This window comes from Lithobates pipiens, unplaced genomic scaffold (assembly GCF_037356315.1).
Source record: "Lithobates pipiens isolate NorthernLeopardFrog02 unplaced genomic scaffold, aLitPip1_a1.2 Scaffold_18, whole genome shotgun sequence".
Taxonomy (NCBI): Eukaryota; Metazoa; Chordata; class Amphibia; order Anura; family Ranidae; genus Lithobates; species Lithobates pipiens.
The window spans coordinates 600,001,088-600,026,875 of NW_027507758.1; the positions used below are offsets into that span (position 1 = coordinate 600,001,088).

Genomic DNA, 25,788 nt, shown 5'->3' on the forward strand with positions numbered 1-25,788 from the left:
GTGAGCTGACCTGCAGAGTAACTGCTGGCAGAGGTGAGCAGGATGAGCTGCTCAGTTAATGTTGGATGTGGAAGAAGGGTGTGTTGCTGAGTTGATGCTGGACGGGGAGCTGCTGAGTACATGCTGGATGGGGAGCAGGGGGAGCTGCTGAGTAGATGCTAGGTGGGGCAGCTGCTGAGTAGATGCTGGGTGGGGTAGCTGCTGAGTAGATGCTGGGTGGGGCAGCTGCTGAGTAGATGCTGGGTAGGGCAGCTACTGAGTAGATGCTGGGTGAAGGAGCGGTGGGGGGCTCTGAGTTGATGCTGGGTGGGGGAGCAGGGGGAGCTGCTGGGTTGATGCTGGGTGGGGTAGCAGGGTGAACTGCTGAGTTGGAGCTGGGTGGGGTGCAGGGTGAGCTGCTGAGTTGATGTTGGATGTGGAAGCAGGGTGAGTTGCTGAGTTGATGCTGGATGGGGAGTCGGCGGAGCTGCTGAGTAGATGCTGGGTGGGGGAGCTGCTGAGTAGATGCTGGGTGGGGTAGCTGCTGAGTAGATGCTGGGTGGGGCAGCTGCTGAGTAGATGCTGGGTAGGGCAGCTACTGAGTAGATGCTGGGTGAAGGAGCGGTGGGGGGCTCTGAGTTGATGCTGGGTGGGGGAGCAGGGGGAGCTGCTGGGTTGATGCTGGGTGGGGTAGCAGGGTGAACTGCTGAGTTGGAGCTGGGTGGGGTGCAGGGTGAGCTGCTGAGTTGATGTTGGATGTGGAAGCAGGGTGAGTTGCTGAGTTGATGCTGGATGGGGAGTCGGCGGAGCTGCTGAGTAGATGCTGGGTGGGGGAGCTGCTGAGTAGATGCTGGGTGGGGGAGCTGCTGAGTTGATGCTGGGTGAAGGAACGGGGGGGGGGGGCTCTGAGTAGATGCTGGGTGGGGGAGCTGCCGAGATGATTCTGGGTGGGGGACCTGCTGAGTTGATGCTGGGTGGGGGAGCAGGGGTAACTGCTTGGTTGATGCTGGGTGAGGGATCAGGGTAAGCTGTTGGGTTGATGCTGGGTGAGGGATCACGGTGAGCTGTTGAGTTGATGATGGGTGGGGGAGCAGGGGGGGCTCTGAGTTGATGCTGGGTGGGGGAGCAAGTGGGGGAGCAGCTGAGTTGATGCTGGGTGGGGGAGCAGGGGGGCTCTGAGTTGATGTTGAACGTGAAAGCTGCTGAGTTGATGCTGGGTGGGGGAGCAAGCGGGGGAGCAGCTGAGTTGATGCTGGGAGGAGGAGTTGACCCTAACTGAGCTGCAGAAAATAAAATTTAAAGTATTTGATATTGTACATCTTCAGTATGAATTACGCCACAGTGCCTTCAGCTACAGAGGTCACAGAGGGAATGTTTGAAAGCTCATATACAGCTTGTTGAGAATTAAAAGTCCATAGCCTGCCATCATATTTTTTTGTATCATCAAGTTATTAAGATGCTATAATTTCTGGTTTAAGGCCTGAAACTTTACTGAAGAGTAGGACTCACTTCACTGCAGGTGTGCAGTCTCCTGCATAGATGAGGTAGGGGGCCGCTGCTTGACAGAACTGCATGGTGTGTAATGTGGACTTTGATGTTTGGCATGCAGTGCAATTTAATGAGTGGTATAAATAAATAAAAAATACTGCATATAGTGTTGTTTAATATATTGTATATGGAATGATGCCTGATCAACAAAAGCTCCTTACCTCTGAATCTTCTGGGAAGATGTTATCGACTAGCCTCTTGTAGCGCGGACGCAGCGCCCCACAGCAGCCACAGACACCTACAAAACAGACAAAGCCAGAACTTTCATTAAAAGAGGCCAGACAAGTAGCACATTCAGTTCCGCATATGCTATTTAACCACTTTCAGACCGGACCATTTTGCTGGTAAATGACCAGAGGTCTTTTTACACTTTGGCACTGCGCTGCTTTAACTGGTAATTGCGCGGTCATGCAATGTTGTACCCAAACAAAATTTGCGTCCTTTTCTTCCCACAAATAGAGCTTTCTTTTGATGGTATTTGATTGCCTCTGCGATTTTTATTTTTTGCGATATAAACGTAAAAAGACCGCAAATTTTGAAAAAAAATGATATTTTCTACTTTTTGTTATTAGAAAAATCCAATAAACTCAATTTTAGTCATACATTTAGGCCAAAATGTATTCAGCCACATGTCTTTGGTAAAAAAAAAGTCAATAATTGTATATTTATTGGTTTGCGCAAAAGTTGTCACATCTACAAACTAAGGTACGTTTTCTGGAATTTACGCAGCTTTTAGTTTACGACTGCCTATCTCATTTCTTGAGGTGCTAAAATGGCAGGGCAGTACAAAACCCCCCCAAATGACCCCATTTTGGAAAGTAGACCCCCTAAGGAAATTGATAAGAGGCATGTTGAGCCCATTGAATATTTTATTTTTTTGCCTCAAGCGATTGAATAATGACAAAAAAAAATTTTTTTTTTTTTTTTACACAAAGTTGTCACTAAATGATATATTGCTCACACATGCTATGGGCGTATGTGAAATGACACCCCAAAATAAATTCTGCTGCTTCTCCTGAGTACGGGGATACCACATATGTGGGACTTTTTGGGAGCCTAGCCGCATACGGGGCCCCGAAAACCAAGCACCGCCTTCAGGCTTTCTAAGGGCGTAAATTTTTGAGTTCACTTCTCACTACCTATTACAGTTTTGAAGGCCATAAAATGCCAAGATGGCACAAAACCCCCACAAATGACCCCATTTTAGAAAGTAGACACCCCAAGCTATTTGCTGAGAGGCATGTTGAGTTCATGGAATATTTTATATTTTGCCACAAGTTGCGGGAAAATTACAAACTTTTTTTTTTTTTTTTTTTTTTCACAAAGTTGTCACTAAATGATATATTGCTCACACATGCCATGGGCATATGTGAAATGACACCCCAAAATAAATTCTGCTGCTTCTCCTGAGTACGGGGATACCACATATGTGGGACTTTTTGGGAGCCTAGCCGCGTACGGGGCCCCGAAAACCAAGCACCGCCTTCAGGCTTTCTAAGGGCGTAAATATTTGACTTCACTCCTCACTACCTATTACAGTTTTGAAGGCCATAAAATGCCAAGATGGCACAAAACCCCCACAAATGACCCCATTTTAGAAAGTAGACACCCCAAGCTATTTGCTGAGAGGCATGTTGAGTCCATGGAATATTTTATATTTTGCCACAAGTTGCGGGAAAATTACAAACTTTTTTTTTTTTTCACAAAGTTGTCACTAAATGATATATTGCTCACGCATGCCATGGGCATATGTGAAATGACACCCCAAAATAAATTCTGCTGCTTCTCCTGAGTACGGGGATACCACATATGTGGGACTTTTTGGGAGCCTAGCCGCGTACGGGGCCCCGAAAACCAAGCACCGCCTTCAGGCTTTCTAAGGGCGTTACAGTTTTGAAGGCCATAAAATGCCAAGATGGCACAAACCCCCCCCAAATGACCCCATTTTGGAAAGTAGACACCCCTAAATTTAGGGGTACACTAGTGAGACTAGGTAATAAATGGCGGGTGCCCTGAAACTATAAAAAAATAACTAACCAACCAGCGTCACCTGTAACAGTTATATGGTGATCACTGGTGAAAGGGTTAACTAGGGGGCAATCAGGGGGCTTTATGCGGTAGTATATGGGGGTCCCTGGCGCTATAAAAAGCTGCAGCGAACCTAAATACCTACCTGCCTAACTAGCGTCACCTGTGACACTAATACAGCGATCAGAAAAACGATCGCTTATTAGGCTGGGTTCACACTGGAGCGATGCGGGAACGCCACGAATGCGCGGCGGGTTCCCGCATCGCATGCCTCCCAGCGGCAGTTCACACTGCCCTATGCGAACTGCTGGGAGTGTCAGTGAAATGTTACTGACACCCCCAGATCAGTTCGCATATCGCAGTGCGATCTGCAAACTCGGATCGCATGGTGTGAACACCCATGCGATCCGATTCTGCTGCGGGCCAAAAAAAGGGTCCCGTGCGAATTTGCGGCGGGTGCGGCGGGTGTGGCGGGTGCGGCGGGTGCGGCGAATGGCTGAACTCGAATCGCACAGAGATCGGATGTGATTTGCACTGCAGTGCGGTGCGAATCACATCCGTTCTCAAACCGCTGCAATCTGAACCCAGCCTTAGTGACACTGGCGACGGGGGGTGATCACGGGGTTAAACCTTTATTGGGGGGGTTAGGGGGGTACCTTAGAACTAAAGGGGGCTAACCCTAACTGCCCTAACAGTTATTAGTCACAAATGACACCCGCCGGGTGATCAGGGGGTTAAACCTTTATTAGGTAATAAATGGCGGGTTCCCTGAAACTATAAAAAAATAACTAACCAACCAGCGTCACCTGTAACAGTTATATGGTGATCACTGGTGAAAGGGTTAACTAGGGGGCAATCAGGGGGCTTTATGCGGTAGTATATGGGGGTCCCTGGCGCTATAAAAAGCTGCGGCGAACCTAAATACCTACCTGCCTAACTAGCGTCACCTGTGACACTAATACGGCGATCAGAAAAATGATCGCTTATTAGGCTGGGTTCACACTGGAGCGATGCGGAAACGCCGCGAATCCGCGGCGGGTTCCCGCATCGCATGCCTCCCGGCGGCAGTTCACACTGCCCTATGCGAACTGCTGGGAGTGTCAGTGAAATGTTACTGACACCCCCAGATCAGTTCGCATATCGCAGTGCGATCTGCAAACTCGGATCGCATGGTGTGAACACCCATGCGATCCGATTCTGCTGCGGGCCAAAAAAAGGGTCCCGTGCGAATTTGCGGCGGGTGCGGCGGGTGTGGCGGGTGCGGCGGGTGTGGCGGGTGCGGCGGGTGCGGCGAATGGCTGAACTCGAATCGCACAGAGATCGGATGTGATTTGCACTGCAGTGCGGTGCGAATCACATTCGTTCTCATAAACCGCTGCAATGTGAACCCAGCCTTAGTGACACTGGCGACGGGGGGTGATCACGGGGTTAAACCTTTATTGGGGGGGTTAGGGGGGTACATTAGAACTAAAGGGGGCTAACTCTAACTGCCCTAACAGTTATTACAGTCACAAATGACACCAATGCAAAAAAAAAAAAAAAAAAATGACATTGGTGTCACTGTGACTGGGGGGCAGGGGTAATTGGGGGGGTGATCGGGGGGTAAAGGGGGGGTGTGAGTGTGCCTGGCATGTTCTACTGTGTGTGTAGAGTGTTGGTGCAACTCACCGATCCGCTCTCCTCCGTGTCGGAACGGAAAATACCGACACGGAGGAGAGAATACATCACTTCCTCTCCTGTGTTTACATTACAGGAGAGGAAGTGATGTCACGGGGGATTTCCATTCGTCGAGAGCGATCGCGAGGGGGTGGCCATGAATGAATGGCCGCCCCCTCATCCCGGATCGCTCTCGAAGAAATGCCGACCGCCGCAGGCACCGGGGGGGGGCCCGATCGGGCCCCCCACCCGCGGGCAGGCAGGGACTTATATATACGCCCATATGCCTGCCCGTGCCATTCTGCCGACGTATATCGTCGTGCGGCGGTCGGCAAGTGGTTAAACAACTATAAACACTTGCACCCTTCAATATGATATAAAAAAAATGCTCAGTACTGTGGTGGTAATGCCTCAAGAATCTTTTATTCTAAGCATAGTATTTATTTATCTACAAAGGGGCAACCAAATGTTCTTATTACATGCGCAGGTTTTGCTTCCCGCTTTTCAATGCTACACAATAGTTGTGCTTTACTGCTTCTTTTCACATCACAAGGCAGATAACCAACTATAAACAATGCCCTCCATGAGGGGCTTATATCTTATCTCGAAGGTTAAAGCTGAACTCCAGCATTATCTTTTTTCCCACATTTGTAGGAAGTCCGTTCCTGTGCTAAAATAGACCACTGTCCATTTCCTGCAAACTTGCATCTTCAAAATATAACCTTTTTGCTATCTTGAGCCCACCTTAATTTTCTAAATGAAAAAAAAAATATATGATTACAGCGCTCACAATAATGTAAACATCATAAACAAATCAAATGATCAGTGAAAAAAAACGTCCATATACAGTGGGAATGGAAAGTATTCAGACCCCTTACATTTTTCACTCTGTTATATTGCAGCCATTTGCTAAAATGCTAAAAAAAAATTCTAAAAAAACACAGAATTGTTGATAATAAAAAAAGGAAAAAGTTTTTGGGACTTTAAATGAGGCTGGCACTAAAGGAATGCCTGTCTCCATCCCTATCAAAATTATATTAAAAGAGAGAGCAAGATTGGGACTTTAAATGAAGCACACATCAGTAAAAAAGTAGGTCAAGTGACTATAATATTTATTATATAAAGTCCATGATATGTTATACAAACATTTCGGGTATCAACCTCAAAAATGCCAAGGGCATACAGCCTCCACACGATAACTCATGGACTGGTATTACACAATAATTTACAATCGAATACAAATTCATATAAGACATAAAAAGCAATACATACATGTATAAACATATCCTACTGTAGTTGAACCCAATGGTCAAGATAACCATAATAAGTGAATAATAGATTAAAAAAAGTTTTTTGAGTAACCATGCCTAAGTAATGAGTTATAAGGCGGAGAAGATCAAATAAGTCTTGATATTTCATGGTTGAGACAAAGGATAATGGCCAACGGCTCTACGCGTTTCGCGGTATTCCAACCGCTCATCAGGAGCATACAACATGGAATAATTATGAAAATTATATATAAAATAAAATGAAAATTTGAATTAATTGATAAAAAATTAGCGGAATAATTTAATCATTATAATTAATTTCAAGGCTGGGCGTCAAACTCACATCTGCACCAGTGGGCCAGTAAAACAGCATCTGGGTCCGCAAAAAAGAATCGCAGTGCATAGCCACCAGGCACCGAGGCAGCCCGCGGGAAAGGTAACCACCAATGCAGACACTTCCAGGGTGGGAGGATGCAATACCTGTGAAGTGAGTGCAAATATCTATCTGAAAAATCTATGTGTGACAGACCAGATAAGGATCTGTCTTTCTGTGAAAATATATTTGTATAAGAAACTAGGGTGAAGAATGAGGAAGCAAGAAAAAAAGGGGGGGCACCAAAGCATGAAGATAAAAAGTGTGAGCAAGAAAATACCAGACTAAGATGATTGGATAAGTGAGCTAAGTATCGTGAGAATAAGTGAAAGTTCAGGAAGGAAAAGAGAGATGAATGCATGCAGCCCAACCTGTGAAGCGCCCACCATGGAGAACCGTCCTGATCCCAAACACCGGCGCCATGCTGGCGAACACACTACCGGAGAACTTTCACTTATTCTCACGATACTTAGCTCACTTATCCAATCATCTTAGTCTGGTATTTTCTTGCTCACACTTTTTATCTTCATGCTTTGGTGCCCCCCCTTTTTTTCTTGCTTCCTCATTCTTCACCCTAGTTTCTTATACAAATATATTTTCACAGAAAGACAGATCCTTATCTGGTCTGTCACACATAGATTTTTCAGATAGATATTTGCACTCACTTCACAGGTATTGCATCCTCCCACCCTGGAAGTGTCTGCATTGGTGGTTACCTTTCCCGCGGGCTGCCTCGGTGCCTGGTGGCTATGCACTGCGATTCTTTTTTGCGGACCCAGATGCTGTTTTACTGGCCCACTGGTGCAGATGTGAGTTTGACGCCCAGCCTTGAAATTAATTATAATGATTAAATTATTCCGCTAATTTTTTATCAATTAATTCAAATTTTCATTTTATTTTATATATAATTTTCAGAATTATTCCATGTTGTATGCTCCTGATGAGCGGTTGGAATACCGCGAAACGCGTAGAGCCGTTGGCCATTATCCTTTGTCTCAACCATGAAATATCAAGACTTATTTGATCTTCTCCGCCTTATAACTCATTACTTAGGCATGGTTACTCAAAAAACTTTTTTTAATCTATTATTCACTTATTATGGTTATCTTGACCATTGGGTTCAACTACAGTAGGATATGTTTATACATGTATGTATTGCTTTTTATGTCTTATATGAATTTGTATTCGATTGTAAATTATTGTGTAATACCAGTCCATGAGTTATCGTGTGGAGGCTGTATGCCCTTGGCATTTTTGAGGTTGATACCCGAAATGTTTGTATAACATATCATGGACTTTATATAATAAATATTATAGTCACTTGACCTACTTTTTTACTGATGTGTGCTTCATTTAAAGTCCCAATCTTGCTCTCTCTTTTAACAGAATTGTTGATATTTTTGCAGATTTATTAAAAAAGAAAAACTGAAATATCACATGCTCCTAAGTATTCAGACCCTTTGCTCACTATTTAGTATAATTCCCCTTTTGATCTAATACAGCCATGAGTCTTTTTGGGAAAGATGCAACAAGTTTTTCACACCTGGATTTGGGGATCCTCGGCCATTCCTCCCTGCAGATCCTCTCCAGTTCTGTCAGGTTGGATGGTAAACGTTGGTGGACGGCCATTTTTAGGTCTCTCCAAAGATGCTCAATTGGGTGTAAGTCAGGGCTCTGGCTGGGCCATTCAAAAACAGTCACTGAGTTGTTGTGAAGCCGCTCCTCTGTTATTTTAGCTGTGTGCTTAGGGTCATTGTCTTGTTGGAAGGTAAACCTTCGGCCCAGTCTGAGGTCCTGAGCACTCTGGAGAAGGTTTTCGTCCAGGATATCCCTGTACTTGGCCGCATTCATCTTTTCCTCACCCTGTCCCTGCAGCAGAAAAACACCCCCACAGCAGGATGCTGCCACCACCATGCTTCACTGTTGGGACTGTATTGGACAGGTGATGAGAAGTGCCTGGATTTCCCCATACATACCGCTTAGAGTGATGGCCAAAAAGTTCTATCTTGGTCTCATCAGACCAGAGAATCTTATTTCTCACCATCTTGGAGTTCTTCAGGTGTTTTTTTAGCAAACTTCATGTGGGCTTTCATGTGTTTTGCAGAGGCTTCCGTCGGGCCACTCGGCCATGAAGCCCCGACTGGTGGAGGGCTGCAGTGATGGTTGACTTTCTACAACTTTCTCCCATCTCCGGACTGCAGCTCTGGAGCTCAGCCACAGTGATCTTTGGGTTCTTTTTTACTTCTCTCACCAAGGCTCTTCTCCGCCAATAGCTCAGTTTGGCCGGACGGCAAGCTCTAGGAAGGGTTCTGGTTATCCCAAACATCTTCCATTTAAGGATTATGGAGACCATTGCACTCTTAGGAACCTTAAGTGCAGCAGAAATTTTTTTGTAACCTTGGCCAGATCTGTGCCTTGCCAATATTCTGTCTCTGAGCTCTTAGAGCTCATATATATATATATATATATATATATATATATATATATATATATATATATATATATATATATATATATATATATATATAATTTTATTTTTATTTTTCACCTTCATTTTTTGTCTGAACCACTTCAGTTGTCACCAATCCTCTCTCCTCCTGATCTATGTTCTCATTGGTCAGCCCCAATTTCTCTGCCATGAATCATTTTGTTCCTCAGAATTATATGAACACATCCCCAGCATCCCTTTAGATGTCCATGCTTCCTGGGTGGTGCAGCCTTTGACTGTAAAAACTGCTGATCAGTTGCTTGATTACAAATCAACAGATTACACAGATAAAGTCGGCACCACCCAGTGGCAAGCTGGGGAAGAGAAAGAACATCTAAATGGATGTCAGAGATGCGTTCTGTCACATAAAATTATTGAAAGAAGATCAAAGGCAGTGTGCTGGCATGACAAGTCGGACCCACAAGCCAATTGCGGCCCGCTTTCCGGTTTAATGCGGATCCACTAGTAATTTGGATATATATATATATATATATCTTTTGTGGCCCCCAACGAATCCCCAAGTGCCACACGACGCTTGGGGATTAGTTGGGGGGGGGGGGCACAAAAGATATATACAGTAGTTATCGTTCTGGCAGCCTTGGAGGGGTCAGGGAGGGAGCGGGACGAGAGCCGTCAGATTACATAAAGGAAAATCTCCTGTGTACTCGGCAACCTCTGTAATAGGAAGTCCCGTCTCCTGGGCTGGCATTGGATGACTGTTCTGTCTATCATAGCAGGTGGGACTTTGTATTAAAGAGCCCGCCGAGTAAACAGGAGATTCTTTTGTATGTAATTTGTTGGTGCTCATCCTGATCCCCCTCCCTATTCACACCTTGGCTGCAGATGGGCATTGATCAGGCTACACTGGCCATCAGGGAGGCTGCATTTATGTCACTTGTGAGGCTGCATTCATGTCAATAGTGAGGCTGCATTCCGGGCAATGGTGAGGCTGCATTCATGGCACTTGTGAAGCTGCATTCATGTCAACGGTGAGGCTGCATTCATGCCAATAGTGAGGCTGCATTCATTGCAATGGTGAGGCTGCATTCATGTCAATTGTGAGGCTGCATTCAGAGGCTGGATTCATGTCAATGGTGAGGCTGCATTCATGTCAGTGGTGAGGCTGCATTTATGGCACTTATGAGGCTGCATTTATGGCAATAGTGAGGCTGCATTCATGTCAATGGTGAGGCTGCATTCTTGTCAATGGTGAGGCTGCATTCTTGTCAATGGTGAGGCTGCATTCATGGCAATGGTGAGGCTGCATTCTTGTCAATGGTGAGGCTGAATTCATGGCAATGGTGAGGCTGCATTCATGTTAATTGTGAGGCTGCATTCAGAGGCTAAATTCACCTCAATGGTGAGGCTGCATTCATGTCAGTGGTGAGGCTGCATTTATGGCAATGGTGAGGCTGCATTCATGTCAATGGCGAGGCTGCGTTCTTGTCAATGGTGAGGCTGAATTCATGTCAATTTTGAGGCTGCATTCAGAGGCTGAATTCATGTCAATGGTGCGGCTGCATTCACGTCAGTGGTGAGGCTGCATTTATGGCACTTATGAGGCTGCATTCATTTCAATAGTGAGGCTGCATTCTTGTCAATGGTGAGACTGCATTCATTGCAAAGGTGAGGCTGCATTCTTGTCAATGTTGAGGCTGAATTCATGGCAATGGTGAGGCTGCATTTATGGCAATGGTGAGGATGCATTCCGAGGCTGTGTTCATGGTACTTGTGAGGCTGCATTTATGGCAATGGTGAGGCTACATTCCTGTCTATGGTGAGGCTGCATTCATGGCAATGGCAAGGCTGCATTCATGGCAATGGCGAGGCTGCGTTCTTGTTAATGGTGAGGCTGCATTCATGGCAATGGTGAGGATGAATTCTTCTAAATGGTGAGGCTACAGATGAGCACTGATTAGGCTGCTTTGATGGGAACTGATTAGGCTGCATTGATGGGCACTGACCCCTATTTTGCATCACAGTTCTTTATTTAAAATGTAAGTTTTTCCCGAAACTTCCCTCCTAAAGTGAAGGTGCATGTTATACACAGATAAATACGGCATATCCAAATAACACGCCCGAGCTCATCCTTAGACTCTTCAACACACACAGCCACAAAGGCAAGAGAATTATTGTTGGGCAGTGTAATAGTTAATTTGCTTTTAGTTTTAATGGTTCAAAGAATGTCAGGCAAAATGGTCGGCCCTCACGCATGCTCACTTCATCAAATCTGGCCCTCTTTGAAAAAAGTTTGGACACCCCTGGTTTACAGGAACACTACATGCCACTGGGTCTCAAAAATGGGATTTTTTTTTTTTTTTTTAAAGACAAAATTTTTATTTGCATGTTGATCGGGAGGAGGAACTAGGGAAGGTATTATATAAATACATTAAACTTTAGCTTGAATATAGAGCTAAACCTTATGCCCGTGTTCATATATAATTGCAAAGTACAGAACTCCTCAAGGAAAAGAAAAAAAAGTATTTTGAATATCTCTGTAAAAATACAAAGAAAAGGCAAATGTGACGAAAAGCTAAAATAGAATTCATGCAGCATAGGTTGCAGATAACAGAAATCAGCGGTGTAATTCATTGTCTGTAATTGGGGATGAACAATCTCCGGAGAGGTATTGTATCCTGTGTATTGTGTGATCTGTACAAAGCTCCGCAGAGCTGTATTCTGCATTAGGTGAAGAACAGAGGGTCATAGAGGACAATGCTGTACAGCTATGAGCTAGAGAGAAAGCGATAAGAGCGACATCGGAAACACTCTTCTCATCCTCGCACCTTGCCCAACGCTCCAGAGACTCTCCGCTCCCCACTAATAGGTCACAGGGCTCCCACAGAATCTAGATGTACTGACTAATGGGAATAAATCCGACGTGGGCACTGACGTGTGACTTGTCACGTATCACACTCCAGGGAACGTGTCTCTCCCCAGCGTCATGTAAACTTAAAATGCGGTTTCAGGAGATGAATGAAATCAGCCAGTGAACTGCCATTACCAAGAACACTCAGAAAATCCACTCGGCTGTAATTCATTTTTCTATATACTGCGGTGGGACTGCAGCCTCTTGCAAGTCATTCTGTGCTTTGCAGACTCCTGCTCCTAGAAAGCTGACGTGGGTCTGATAACTGTGTGATCACATCATTAAAGCAGGCATGTCTGGGTAGGGATGACATCTTTTCTTCTAATCAAACCCGAATACTTTATAGGCGCACGGCAATGTTTTTTTTTTACAGTATAAACCAGGGTTTCTCAGCCTTTTAATCACAATGGAACCCTCAAATAACTTTTCAGTTCCAGTTCCTGGCTCTGTACATCTGCTGTGCCCATTATGAGGGGTTCCCACCATCCCTGTGTTAGGTTCCTGGGTCTGTACACCTGCTGTGCCCATTATGATGGGCTCCCGCCATTTCTGTGTTGAGTTCCTGGCTCTGTACATCTGCTGTGCCCATTATGAGAGGTTACAACCATCCCTGTGCTAAGTTCCTGGGTCTTTCCCCCTTGCTATGCCAATTTTGAGGGGTTCCCATCATTGCTGTGCTGAGTTCATGGGTCTGCCCCCCCCCGGCTGTGCCCATTATGAGGGGTTCCCACCATCCCTGTGTTGAGTTCCTGGGTCTGTACACCTGCTGTGCCCATTATGAGGGGTTCCCACCATCCCTGTGCTAAGTTCCTGGGTCTTTCCCCCTTGTTATGCCCATTTTGAGGGGTTCCCATCATTGCTGTGCTGAGTTCATGGGTCTGACCCCCTTCCCGCTGTGCCCATTATGAGGGGTTCCCACCATCCCTGTGCTAAGTTCCTGGGTCTTTCCCCCTTGTTATGCCCATTTTGAGGGGTTCCCATCATTGCTATGCTGAGTTCATGGGTCTGACCCCCTTCCCGCTGTGCCCATTATGAGGAGTTCCCACCATCCCTGCATTGAGTTCCTGGGTCTGCCCCCCTCCCCTCTCTCTCTCTGCTGTGCCCATTATGAGGAGTTTATACCATCCCGTGCTGAGTTCCTGGGTCTGTACACCTGCTGAGCCCATTATGGGGGATCTGAACCCGAATACTTTATAGGCGCACAGCAATGTTTTTTTTTTATAGTATGAACCAGGGTTTATCAGTCTTTTAATCATGAAGGAAGCCTCCAAATAACTTTCCAGTCTCAGGGAACCCCCGCTAAAAATTACTATATCTGCAACTCCTGATACATTGGTGTGATGGTCAGTAGGAAGAATGCTCCTGACGCTTGTGGTCATTGGGAAGAATGCTCCTGACGCTTGTGGTCATTGGGAAGAACTACATCCTTACAGATAGCTTAAAAGATCAATGGTGTCAGTGGAAACTTATCTGAGAGACAGAAATTGCTCATTGCTCAAGGAACCCCTAGCAACCTCTGGAGGAACCCCAGGGTTCCATGGAACCCTGGTTGAGAAAACCTGGTATAAACTATACATATATTTTGTATTAAATATAATTTCTAATCATATGGTGTTAATAACAAGAGTCCCCCTTTACATCTGAATTCACAGAGTTCCCCTTTTACATTTGAACTAGCAGAGTTCCCCTTCACTGTAAGGGGGGACTCTGCAGACTCTGATGTAAGGGAGAACTCTGGGGACTCTAAGCGCACGCTCCTGCCTGCATGCCTGAGCTAATAGTTTATAAAGATCCAACCGAGAAGACCCACATGTTGCCAACATCAAAATTTGAACAATATTATATCTGGAGTACCCCCCAAGGAAATACTAAGGGACTAAGGCAACTGTTTGTCATGTTTTTAGACAAAAATATAGGACTTTCTTAGTATAAAATATGTGGCGCATACAACATCAACGGTAATTGCACCACATATTTTGCAGTATACTAATACATTTCTACATTTTTGTCTAAAAACATGCATGAGCCAAGGGCAGATGAACTCCAGGAAGTAAATGCTAGTAAATGCTACATGAATCATTTTCCCTTACTCAAGATGGCGACAGGTGTTTTTCAAAGTAATTTCTCAACAATATAAAGCACGGAGACTTGGATGGATAGAGGTGTTTGCTTTGAATATTAATAATTAATTAAATAGTGCTTTTTATTTGTGGGGCTCAGATGCAGTGAAGATCCGCTTAAAATTCCCTAGCTTGGGTTATACCTTTAGAAATTCAGTTCAACTAAATTACCAATTGGACAGAATCCAGGAACTATGAAACACTAGCAGTGGATGAAGTCCAAGGGCTCCTTGTAGTCTGAACACTCATTTTATCCAATATATTATCCAATTTAAAATGCTTTGCCCAACACCCACCTTCACAAATAATGAAGGTAAGAACTCTGGGTGATTCGAGGACAATACGTTTTATACTCAAATGTCACTCATCCTAAACACCACAGGAAATAATATTTCTAATTGACAAAAGAGGGATAAAGCCGCGTACACACGGGCGGACTGTATGGCCTACTTAGTCAGTCGAAACACATTTCAGCGGACAGTCCGCTCGTGTGTGGGCTTCAGCGGACTTTTTCAGCGGACAGTCTGGCGTACTAAGTATTTCGGAATTTCCGTAATATTGTCCGTCATACTTTGGTTTCAGCGGACAATCCGCTCGTGAGTAGGCTAGTTCGACGGACTAAGAATGGCGCATGCTCAGAAAGGATTTACACGGCGGAAGGTTGCATTGCTGTGGATTGGACTTCCTATTTCTAGTCCCGTCGTACGTGCTGTACACGTCATCGCGCAAGCTTTCGACGGACTGTTTGTGCATCCGTGTGTGGTCAAGTCCGTTCATTCGAAAGTATGACGGACTGTCCGTCGGATTGTATGACGGACTAAGTAGGCCATACAATCCGCCCGTGTGTACGCGGCTTTACACTAACAGTCTCTTATATCTCTAGGAGATCATGAGATCTTTGTGCTGAGTTTTCAAGTCTGTTTATGTGCCTAATTATGAGGGACTCACACTATCTCTACAGTGAACTACTGGCCTAGCACACCTGCTGTGCCCATTATGAGGGGTTCCCACCATCCCTGTGTTGAGTTCCTGGCTCTGTACACCTGCTGTGCCCATTATGAGGGGTTCCCACCATCCCTGTACTGAGTTCCTGGCTCTGTACATCTGCTGTGCCCATTATGAGGGGTTCCCACCATCCCTGTGTTGAATTCCTGGGTCTGTACATCTGCTGTGCCCATTATGAGAGATTCCCACCATCCCTGTGCTAAGTTCCTGGGTCTTTCCCCCTTGTTATGCCCATTTTGAGGGGTTCCCACCATCCCTGTACTGAGTTCCTGGCTCTGTACACCTGCTGTGCCCCTTATGAGAAGTTCCCACCATCCCTGTGTTGAATTCCTTGGTCTGTACATCTGCTGTGCCCATTATGAGAGATTCCCACCATCCCTGTGCTAAGTTCCTGGGTCTTTCCCCCTTGTTATGCCCATTATGAGGGGTTCCCACCATCCCTGCGTTGAGTTCCTGGGTCTGCCCCTCTCTCTCTGCTGTGCCCAGCTGTGCCCATTATGAGGGGTTCCCACCATCCCTGTGTTGAGTTCCTGGGTCTGTACACCTTCTGAGCCCATTATGAGGGATCCTCACCATCCATGCACTGAGTTCTCAGCTCTTCACACCTGCTGTGTCCATTATGAAAAATGCAACAGGCGGAGCTGGGAACACACAAAACTCACACGGTTAACAAGAACACAGTCAAGAATTTTGTCTCTAGATCATGCCTTTGGAGAATCCAATCCAATGTAAATGCCAGTGGTGGACTCATCTACCAGGCTCCCTTATAACTAAAATGTGACTTTGGACCTGACTGACCCTTTATTGGGAAAGCTACAAGAAGCCTAAACTCCTGTGCTTGTTCCAGCCTGCTCCTCAGTGAGTGGCCGCCAGCTTCCGACTCCTGCCGGCGCTGCAGCGAATCAGGTCTTGGCTCTTTTATACATTTTGAGCAAAATGTGTAACCATTCTAGCTACCAAGCACCCTTCCCATGTCTCCAGCACCTGAGCACTCCGTTCCTCCACTGCTGGTACAACGTACACATTTGAGCCTCCTGTGTTCCTAGCAATCCCATACACTCCAGTGTTCCCCATTATCTGTTGCTCCTGTGACTGTGGCTCTTGTGCCTCCATGTCCCTTGCACAACGTTGCTTCCAAAGACTTTTGCCTCCCTGTGCTCTCCTGTGACCCCAGCATTCCAGTCTCCAACATCCTCTGTGACCCCAGGGTACTTTGAAGACCTCAGTGTCTCCTGTGACCCTTACACTCCTTTATCTCCGGACATTCAATGACCCACTGTGTCTCTAGACCACCAATGTCTCCACTGACCCCCATATCACTAGCTAACTTTGTGTCTTCAGTGACCCCAGGACTCCTCTGTCTTCATAGACTTCTGTGTGACCTTGTGAGATCGAAGCATCCTCTATCACCCAATGACCCCAGGGCATCCTGTGACTCCAGTGACCCCAAAAGCATCCTGTGTCTCCAGTGTCCCCAAGAGCATCTTGTACCTCCAGTGACCCCAAAGCATCCTTTGCCTCCAGTGACACCAAGAGCATCCTGTGCCTTCAGTGACCCCAAGATCATCCTGTGCCTCCAGTGAACCCCAAGAGCATCCTGTGCCTCCAGTGACACCATGAGCATCCTGTGCCTCCAGTGACACAAAAAGCATTCTGTTCCTTTAGTGACGCCAAAGCATCCTGTGTCTCCAGTAACCCCAAGAGCATCCTGTGTCTCCAGTGACCCCAAGAGCATCCTGTGTCTCCAGTGACTCCAAGAGCATCTTGTGCCTCCAGTGACCCCAAAGCATCCTTTGCCTCCAGTGACCCCCGTGAGCATCCTGCGCCTCCAGTGACACCAAGAGCATCCTGTGTCTTCAGTGACCCCAAGAAGTATCTTGTGCCTCCAGACCAAGAGCATCCTGTGCCTTCAGTGACCCCAAGATCATCCTGTGCCTCCAGTGAACCCCAAGAGCATCCTATGACTCCAGTGCCACCAATAGCATTCTGTTCCTCTAGTGACCCCAAAGCATCCTGTGTCCCCAGTGACCCCAAAGGATCTTTTGCCTCCAGTGACACCAAGAGCATCCTGTGCCTCCAATAGCATTATTTTCCTCTAGTGACCCCAAAGCATCCTGTGCCTCCAGTGACCCCAAGAGCATCTTGTGCCTCCAGTGACCCCAGAGAATTCTGTGTTTCTAGTGACCCCGAAGCATAATGTGCTACCCAATGACCCCAAGAGCATCCTGTGCTTCCAGTGACCACACAGCATCCTGTGCTTCCAGTGACCACACAGCACCTGTGCCTCCAGTGACACCAAGAGCATCCTGTGCCTCCAGTGACACCAAGAGCATCCTGTGCCTCCAGTGACCCCAAGTGCATCCTGTGTCTCCAGTGACCCCAAGAGCATCCAGTGTCTCCAGTGACCACAGAGCATTCTGTGTTACTTTGTGACCCTTGGATATCCAGTATCTTGTGACTCAATTGCACCCTGAGCACCTCCGTCACACCTGCATCCCGATGCTGCCCCAGGTATCCTCATCTAATTCCTGGACTGACCCACTCCCATTCCTGTCTGTGAAACCGATAACAACTAAGTAGAGACATGACATATTCAGACACTCTGAAATAAATGGCCAAGCCCTCTTACACACTTTGTGCGTATTGCTAGTAGGGTACAATAAACAGCTATTTCAGGGACATGATCATCTCTTGGATGACTTGTTTGACCCTCAGAAGTCTATGTACACCCAGACTAACCAAGCCGAGAGAAAACTAAGGAAAATGCTTGAACTGCAGCGATATTTCATTGTAGAGGGCTCCACAACTGTCCTTTATTTTCCCTCTGGCTCCAAAGAGACATGCAGGTCAGACGCAGCCTTCATCTATAATAAAAATGAATGTATTTCTAGCTGGTGCAAGACGCAGCAATAAAATACTATAATAATTCATTACTCTCACTATGCTTCATTGGCCTACAAATCTACTGTAGATGAATAGATCCAGACCAGCAAGCCAAGCGATATTTTTTTTATCAGTGTTTTTCATCATAAAAGTTGTGATAATCATGCAGCAAGTGGTCATTTTATATCCTTACTATAATGTTATACTGATAAAATGTCAAAATAATGTGCGGCACTTAAAGTAGATACAGTATAAACCCAACCACTGCAATCTCAAATAAACTCTTAACATGGCATTTCATTTTTATTTATTTTTTTGCTTTTATTAGCAAACGTTCCCTAGGGATCCTGCCAGGAAGGTCTTTGTCCAGGCACTTCCTGGTATGGGGTGACAACATATTCTCTGTCCCTGCCTCCTCTCCTGTGTTGTCACCCAGGCTTAAAATGGAGACAACGAATGACTGTTTTGGCTCATATTATGCAGGCATGGTCCACTGTTGTCACAATTAGGAAAACAACCCTAAAAAATGCCAAGCAGCCATTGCTGGAATGCATGCATTGCAGACATGAAGTGGCTGCAAAGAAGCTGTGGATGAACAGCAGTACTGAGATGGAACAAAGCATTAAAATAAAAAAATTTAAAACGTATGTGTTTTATTAAATGTACAAAAGCTCTTCTTCAAATTCTTTACTGTTAGGCCCAACTCCACCAGCACATGCACGCTGCATATTCCATTCAACTCTGTTGAGAATTTGTGCCATAGGAGGTACAAATTCTCCATAAGAATGAATGAAGGTAGCAGTTTACATTCTCAGGGGAGCCTGACCTGATAGTGCAGAACTGGAAAAGAAGGCTGCAAGGCCAGCTCAGAACAATGTCTGTGGAGTGGGGGCAAATAGGCATAAGACTTGGTGGAGAATGGGCTTAATACAGGCCCTTCACTCCACTAAATGTAACTGGACTAAAGTGGAATTACTGGCTGTCACTTTAAGCAAGCTGTCAGCAGGTATCGGTAAGCTTCAATCTGTGTGTGTGTGTGTGTTCAAGGTGCAAAGTGACAGTATAGACCACCCTTTAGGACATGTGTACTTACGGAGCCACGCTTTCACTTGGGCTCCAATGTCCACCAGTGTCGGAGCCAATACAAGGGAATGACCTCATGGAACCCTTGGCCTAACAATGTTTGAGCCTAGTGATGGGGTACTCAGGCCCAATCATCATCATATAGGGAAGGTCACTTTCTTCCCAAGCCCAGAAACCCTCCCCCATTAGCAAGGACTCTGGCAGTGCAGGGAGGTAGGAAGGTAGGTTGGCTTGGTCAATAGCCTCAGGAACTGGGTTACGTGCAAAGTGACAAATAGCGCTTTCATTAAGATCTGTGTTTTCCACTTACAGACAATATCTGAAGGGAGCTTTAAGAGCTTTGTGAAAGCTTATCAAAGCTGGCCGAAAGGAATGCTGTGTCAATGCTTGGCGCAACTCTTCAGACTTGCTTTCATAAGCAGAACAAAGCCAAAATCATTTTACTGCTTACCAGCAGAAAACCTGTGTATAGTGGGCCTATAAAATTAAGTTATGCTGCATTTTAATATGGGATTATTTGGCAGCCAGGGTGACAGCTGGGAAATACGGCTACTTGTATCTTATCCTTTATGCAGATTTTTTGTATCTTTCTGTAAATGCAAAACAAAACCTGAACTTATTACCGCCTCATTAGGTAGAATATTTATGCTCACTTCATAGACTCCCATGTGACCTTGTGCAATCAAAGCATCCTCTATTACATAGTGACCCCAGAGAATCCTGTGTCACCCAGTGACCCCAAGAGCATCCTGTGTCTCCAGTGACCCCAAGAGCATCCTGTGTCTCCAGTGACCCCAAAAGCAGCCTGTGTCTCCAATGACCCCAAGAGCATCCTGTGTCTCCAGTGACCCCAAAAGCATCCCATGCCTCCAGTGACACTAATAGCATTCTGTGCCTCCAGTGATCCCACAGCATCCTGTGCCTACAGTGACCCCAAGAGCATCCTGTGCCTACAGTGACCCCAAGAGCATCCTGTGTCTCCAGTTACCCCAAGAGCATCCTGTGCCTCCAGTGACCCCAAGAGCATCCTGTGCCTCCAGTGACCCCAAGAGCATCCTGTGCCTCCAGTGACCACAGAGCATTCTGTGCCTCCAGTGACCACAGAGCATTCTGTGCCTCCAGTGACCCCAAGAGCATCCCGTGTCAACTCTCCAGTGACCCCAACAGCATCCTGTGCCTCCAGTGACACCAAGAGCATCCTGTACCTCCAGTGACACCAAGAGCATCCTGTGTCTCCACTGACCCCAAGAGCATACCGTGTCTCCAGTGACCCCAAGAGCATCCCGTGCCTCCAGTGACACCAAGAGCATCCTGTGCCTCCAGTGACCCCAAGAGCATCCTGTGCCTCCAGTGACCACAGAGCATTCTGTGCCTCCAGTGACCACAGAGCATTCTGTGCCTCCAGTGACCACAGAGCATTCTGTGCCTCCAGTGACCCCAAGAGCATCCCGTGTCAACTCTCCAGTGACCCCAAGAGCATCCCGTGCCTCCAGTGACACCAAGAGCATCCTGTACCTCCAGTGACCCCAAGAGCATCCTGTGTCTCCAGTGACCCCAAAAGCAGCCTGTGTCTCCAATGACCCCAAGAGCATCCTGTGTCTCCAGTGACCCCAAAAGCATCCCATGCCTCCAGTGACACTAATAGCATTCTGTGCCTCCAGTGATCCCACAGCATCCTGTGCCTACAGTGACCCCAAGAGCATCCTGTGCCTACAGTGACCCCAAGAGCATCCTGTGTCTCCAGTTACCCCAAGAGCATCCTGTGCCTCCAGTGACCCCAAGAGCATCCTGTGCCTCCAGTGACCCCAAGAGCATCCTGTGCCTCCAGTGACCACAGAGCATTCTGTGCCTCCAGTGACCACAGAGCATTCTGTGCCTCCAGTGACCCCAAGAGCATCCCGTGTCAACTCTCCAGTGACCCCAACAGCATCCTGTGCCTCCAGTGACACCAAGAGCATCCTGTACCTCCAGTGACACCAAGAGCATCCTGTGTCTCCACTGACCCCAAGAGCATACCGTGTCTCCAGTGACCCCAAGAGCATCCCGTGCCTCCAGTGACACCAAGAGCATCCCGTGTCTCCAGTGACCCCAAGAGCATCCCGTGTCTCCAGTGACCCCAAGAGCATCCCGTGCCTCCAGTGACACCAAGAGCATCCTGTGCCTCCAGTGACACCAAGAGCATCCTGTGCCTCCAGTGACACCAAGAGCATCCTGTGTCTCCACTGACCCCAAGAGCATCCCTTGTCTCCAGTGACCCCAAGAGCATCCCGTGTCTCCAGTGACCCCAAGAGCATCCTGTGCCTCCAGTGACCCCAAGAGCATCCTGTGCCTCCAGTGACACCAAGAGCATCCTGTGCCTCCAGTGACCCCAAAGCATCTTGTACCTCCAGTGACCCCAAGAGCATCCTGTGTCTTCACCCTTGGATAGATAGGATCTTGTGACTCCATTGTACCCTGAGCACCTCTGTCATACTTTCATCCCAATGCTTCCCCCAGGTATGCTCTTCTAATTCATGGACTGACCCGTTCCCATTCCTGTCCTTGACACAGATGATATCTGGGCAGAAACATGACCTATTTGGATACTTTGCACTCTGAAAAAACTGTCTTCTTAGACTCCTGTGTTACCATCTGAGATCAAAGCATCCTCTATCACCCAATGACCCCAGAGCATCCTGTGTCACTCTGGATTATTTGACAGCAAGGGTAACAGCTGGAAAATACTGCTACTCGTATCATATCACATATGCAACCCCTAGACTGTTTATTGAGCCAAAGGAGTGAATGTTCCGGTTTGCCTGGCTGCTGCTACACAGAGGAAAAAGAGCCTGGGACACAAATTCAGCAGCTCCTGTGGGGGTAGCACTACACACACCTTAGAGAAAAATGTTCTTGTAACTTTCTTTACAGCAGCTGTGTCTACAATATGGTAGAATTTGCATGTAATCTACAAAGCAGTAAATGTCTTTCTTGTTATTCATTTATTCACGATTCCCACCATACCAGAATGGGTTCTAGAATCTTCTCACTGATGAGAATGGAAAACCTAAGAGCCCAAAACGATACCCAAGACCGCTTCAACCATCTTTGGGTCCATTAGATTCATTACATGTGCATTGACAAGCACCACACTCTCTCTCATATGTAGATATATACCCCTGTGTTCAACTAAACCTTCATGAACAAGTTGAGTCCCTTTAGATTTACCAAAACCATATAATATGAGGTCAAACCTAAACAATTTCAATTTTTTTGTAATCAGGCAGGCCCTCGCACTACATAGTTGAAGGTAAATCTAAAGAAAAAAAAAATAAGAAGATTGTATACTGTATGACCAGCTTTACTCCTTTACAAATGGCAACATTCTCTTAACTTGACAGCCCAACAAAAGAAGCTGGTGTCCCACCATATCCCTGAATGGTGTAGGATAGGTATAGGCAATTAGCGGACCTCCAGCTGTTGCAGAACTACAAGTCCCATGAGGCATAGCAAGACTCTGCCTCTGGGTGTCATGCTTGTGGCTGTCAGAGGCATGAGGGGAGTCCGCTAATTGCATATCCCTGGTGTAAGACATACTACCGCCTCCCCACCTCCCACCCAGACCCTACTCCTAAATCCCAACCTTCCCTATCTCAACCCTTTAGCTTACCTCCTCTCTATCTTCCACCATCAACTTTTTTCTTCAACATCTTTTTTTTCCTTCTTACTTCCTTATACCTACTGCTTTGTGGTGGAAGTCTGTCAATCACACCTTAGAAAAAGATGTCCTTGTGACTTACGTTACAACTGTTTTGTCTGCAATAACTTAGACTTTATATGCAATCCACCAAAGGAGTAAATGTCTTTCTTGTTATTCATTCATCCCCCATTTCCACCATACCAGAATGGAAGCAAAGATTTAGCTCGCTGATGAGAATGGAAAACTTAAGAGTCCACCTATACAATACTCAAGACCTCTTCCAAAAACGTTGGGGCCCTTGAATTTACTACATGAGCACTGAGGAGCACCCCACTCTCTCTTCCCTGTAGACAGCCTTTCTCAACCTTTTCAACACAGAGGAACCCTTGAAATAGTTCTCCGGTCTCAGGGAACCCCTGCTAAAAATTAGAAATCTACAACTCATGATACATTAGTGTGATGGTCAGTGGGAAGAATGGTCCTTAGAATTTTGGTCATTGGGAAGAATTACCTCTTTACAGATAGCTAAAAAGATCAATGGAGTCAGTGGAAACTTATCTGAGAGGCAGAAATTGCCCAATGCTGAAGGAAACCCCTAGCAACCTCTGGAGGAACCCTGGTTGAGAATCACTGCCTGTAGATATACCCTTGTCTATGGGGAGTTTCTGCAACTAAACCTTCATGAACAAGTTAAGTCCCTTACTCATAATAATGGCAACTTTCTCCTTACTTGGAAGCCCAACAAAAGAGGCTTGTGCCCTACCATATCTCTGAAGGCTTTAGGCCACCTCAACACCTAAGCAAATGGGTGTCATCACACCGCTTCCTTCTCCCCACCTTCTACCCAGAGGGTAGAAATCCCTTACCCCACCTCAACCCCTTGCATTCCCTCCTCTCTATCATTGTCCTCTCCCTCTTTTTCTTGCTTTAGCTCCATTCTTCCACCTACTGCTATAGACTCCTGTGGGTGTGGAGAGACATGAAAAGACCACTTTGTGGTGGAAGTCCGTCAATCAAACCTTAGAGAAAGATGTCCTCTTGACTGGTGTCCTGACATCCATGACATCATAAATGGGCCTTGCAATGTCATACCGGCCAAGGCCAGCATTTAGGAAGCCAAAAAAGATCTAAAATAAATGAATTTTCCAATTCTGTAAGGGACGGGGAGGAGACAAAGGAAAGGATCGTCCTGAATTGAGTAAAGTTCCGCTTTAAAGAGTATGACTAGCCAAAAGTTTTCTTTCTAGATTTGAACAAGCTAGAGAGGGTTTACATGAACGTTTCTTTTTTACTGTCTGTAGCTTTGTGATATTGCTTCATCTTCTGTTCCCCAGACCAAACAGGAAGCGAGAGAAAACCTCTAAAAAATGTTTGGAATTCCCCTCTTGGACAGAAGTCAATGAAAAAGGTGCTTTCACTGGAAGATTTGCTCTCACTGCATGTTCTAGAAAGACAGTACTATTTTGGATTTCCCATCAATTTCTGTTTGTTGGTAATATTCACCAGTACAAATAGGATAAATGTTCTCAGGAAATCCTCCGCACAAAACAGCAAAAAAAAAAAAAGGTTGCTAAGGTTGCTCTCACCAACACCAATGATGGGGCACTAAGCCTCCCACTGATACCAATGATGGGGCACCATTCCTCCCACAAACACCAATGATGGGGCACCATTCCTCCCACTGACACCAATGATGGGGCACCATTCTTCCCACTGACACCAATGATGGGGCACCAGTCTTCCCACTGATAACAATGATCGGGCACCATTCCTCCCACTGACACAAATGATGGGGCACCAGTCTTCCCACTAATATCAATGATCAGGCACCATTCCTCCCACTGATACCAATGATCGGGGCGCCATTCCTCCCACTGACACCAATGATGGGGCACCATTCCTCCCACTGACACCAATGATGGGGCACCATTCCTCCCACTGACACCAATGATGGGGCACAATTCCTCCCACTGATACCAATGATCGGGCACCATTCCTCCCACTGATACCAATGATCGGGGCACCATTCCTCCCACTGACACCAATGATGGGGCACCATTCCTCCCACTGACACCAATGATCGGGCACAATTCCTCCCACTGATAGCAATGATTGGGGCGCCATTCCTCCCACTGACACCAATGATGGGGCACCAATCCTCCCACTGACACCAATGATGGGGCGCCATTCCCCCCACTGATAGGGTGCCTTTCCTCCCACTGACACTAATGATGGGGCACTACTTCTCCGACTGACACCAATGATGGTGCACTGATCCTCCTACAAATACGAATAATAGGGCACTATTCCTCCTTCTACTGACCAGGTGCTATACCATTTTTTTAACTCCCACTGACCACCAAGCCTGAGACATTGTCTACACCCACTGACACTGAGGCATTTTTTACTCCAACTGGCCACATTTCAGCCCTCCTAAAGTCTGGCGGACAGTAAACTGTCCCTTTGTTTAGAACGTCTGGAGACCGCTGATAACAGACAAACACACGGGGATATCTTCAGAATAACATAAGTGATGGATGTTACATTTGTCGATGATAAGTGGTAGTAATACAAGATTAGCTGATTTGTGATGTGGGGCAGGAGATTTCATGCTTAGAAAATACTAAAGCGAGTGCGCCCCCCCCCCCCCCCTTTTTTTTTTTTTAGAAGTGATTTCCCATGTTCAAGTTGGATACTGAGGAGGACTTCTAGCCACTGTCTGAGAGCTCCAGTGACAAGGAGGACCTATAGATCCTGCAGAGGGCTAAGTATACTGGTGTATATGACCTTGCTCTTTAGGGGGTCCACC

The 25,788-nt window shown here is 46.4% G+C and overlaps 1 protein-coding gene across 2 annotated transcripts in view; it reads right to left on the reverse strand.

The window, feature by feature from the left end:
- The window catches only part of EFR3B (EFR3 homolog B), a 385,565-nt gene that overhangs the window by 171,071 nt on the left and 188,706 nt on the right, over positions 1-25,788 (reverse strand). For both annotated transcript variants that reach the window (XM_077489234.1, XM_077489235.1), the window contains exon 2: positions 1,689-1,765. In XM_077489234.1, coding sequence (XP_077345360.1) covers positions 1,689-1,765 — 77 coding nt within the window. The remainder of the gene's footprint in view (positions 1-1,688; positions 1,766-25,788) is intronic.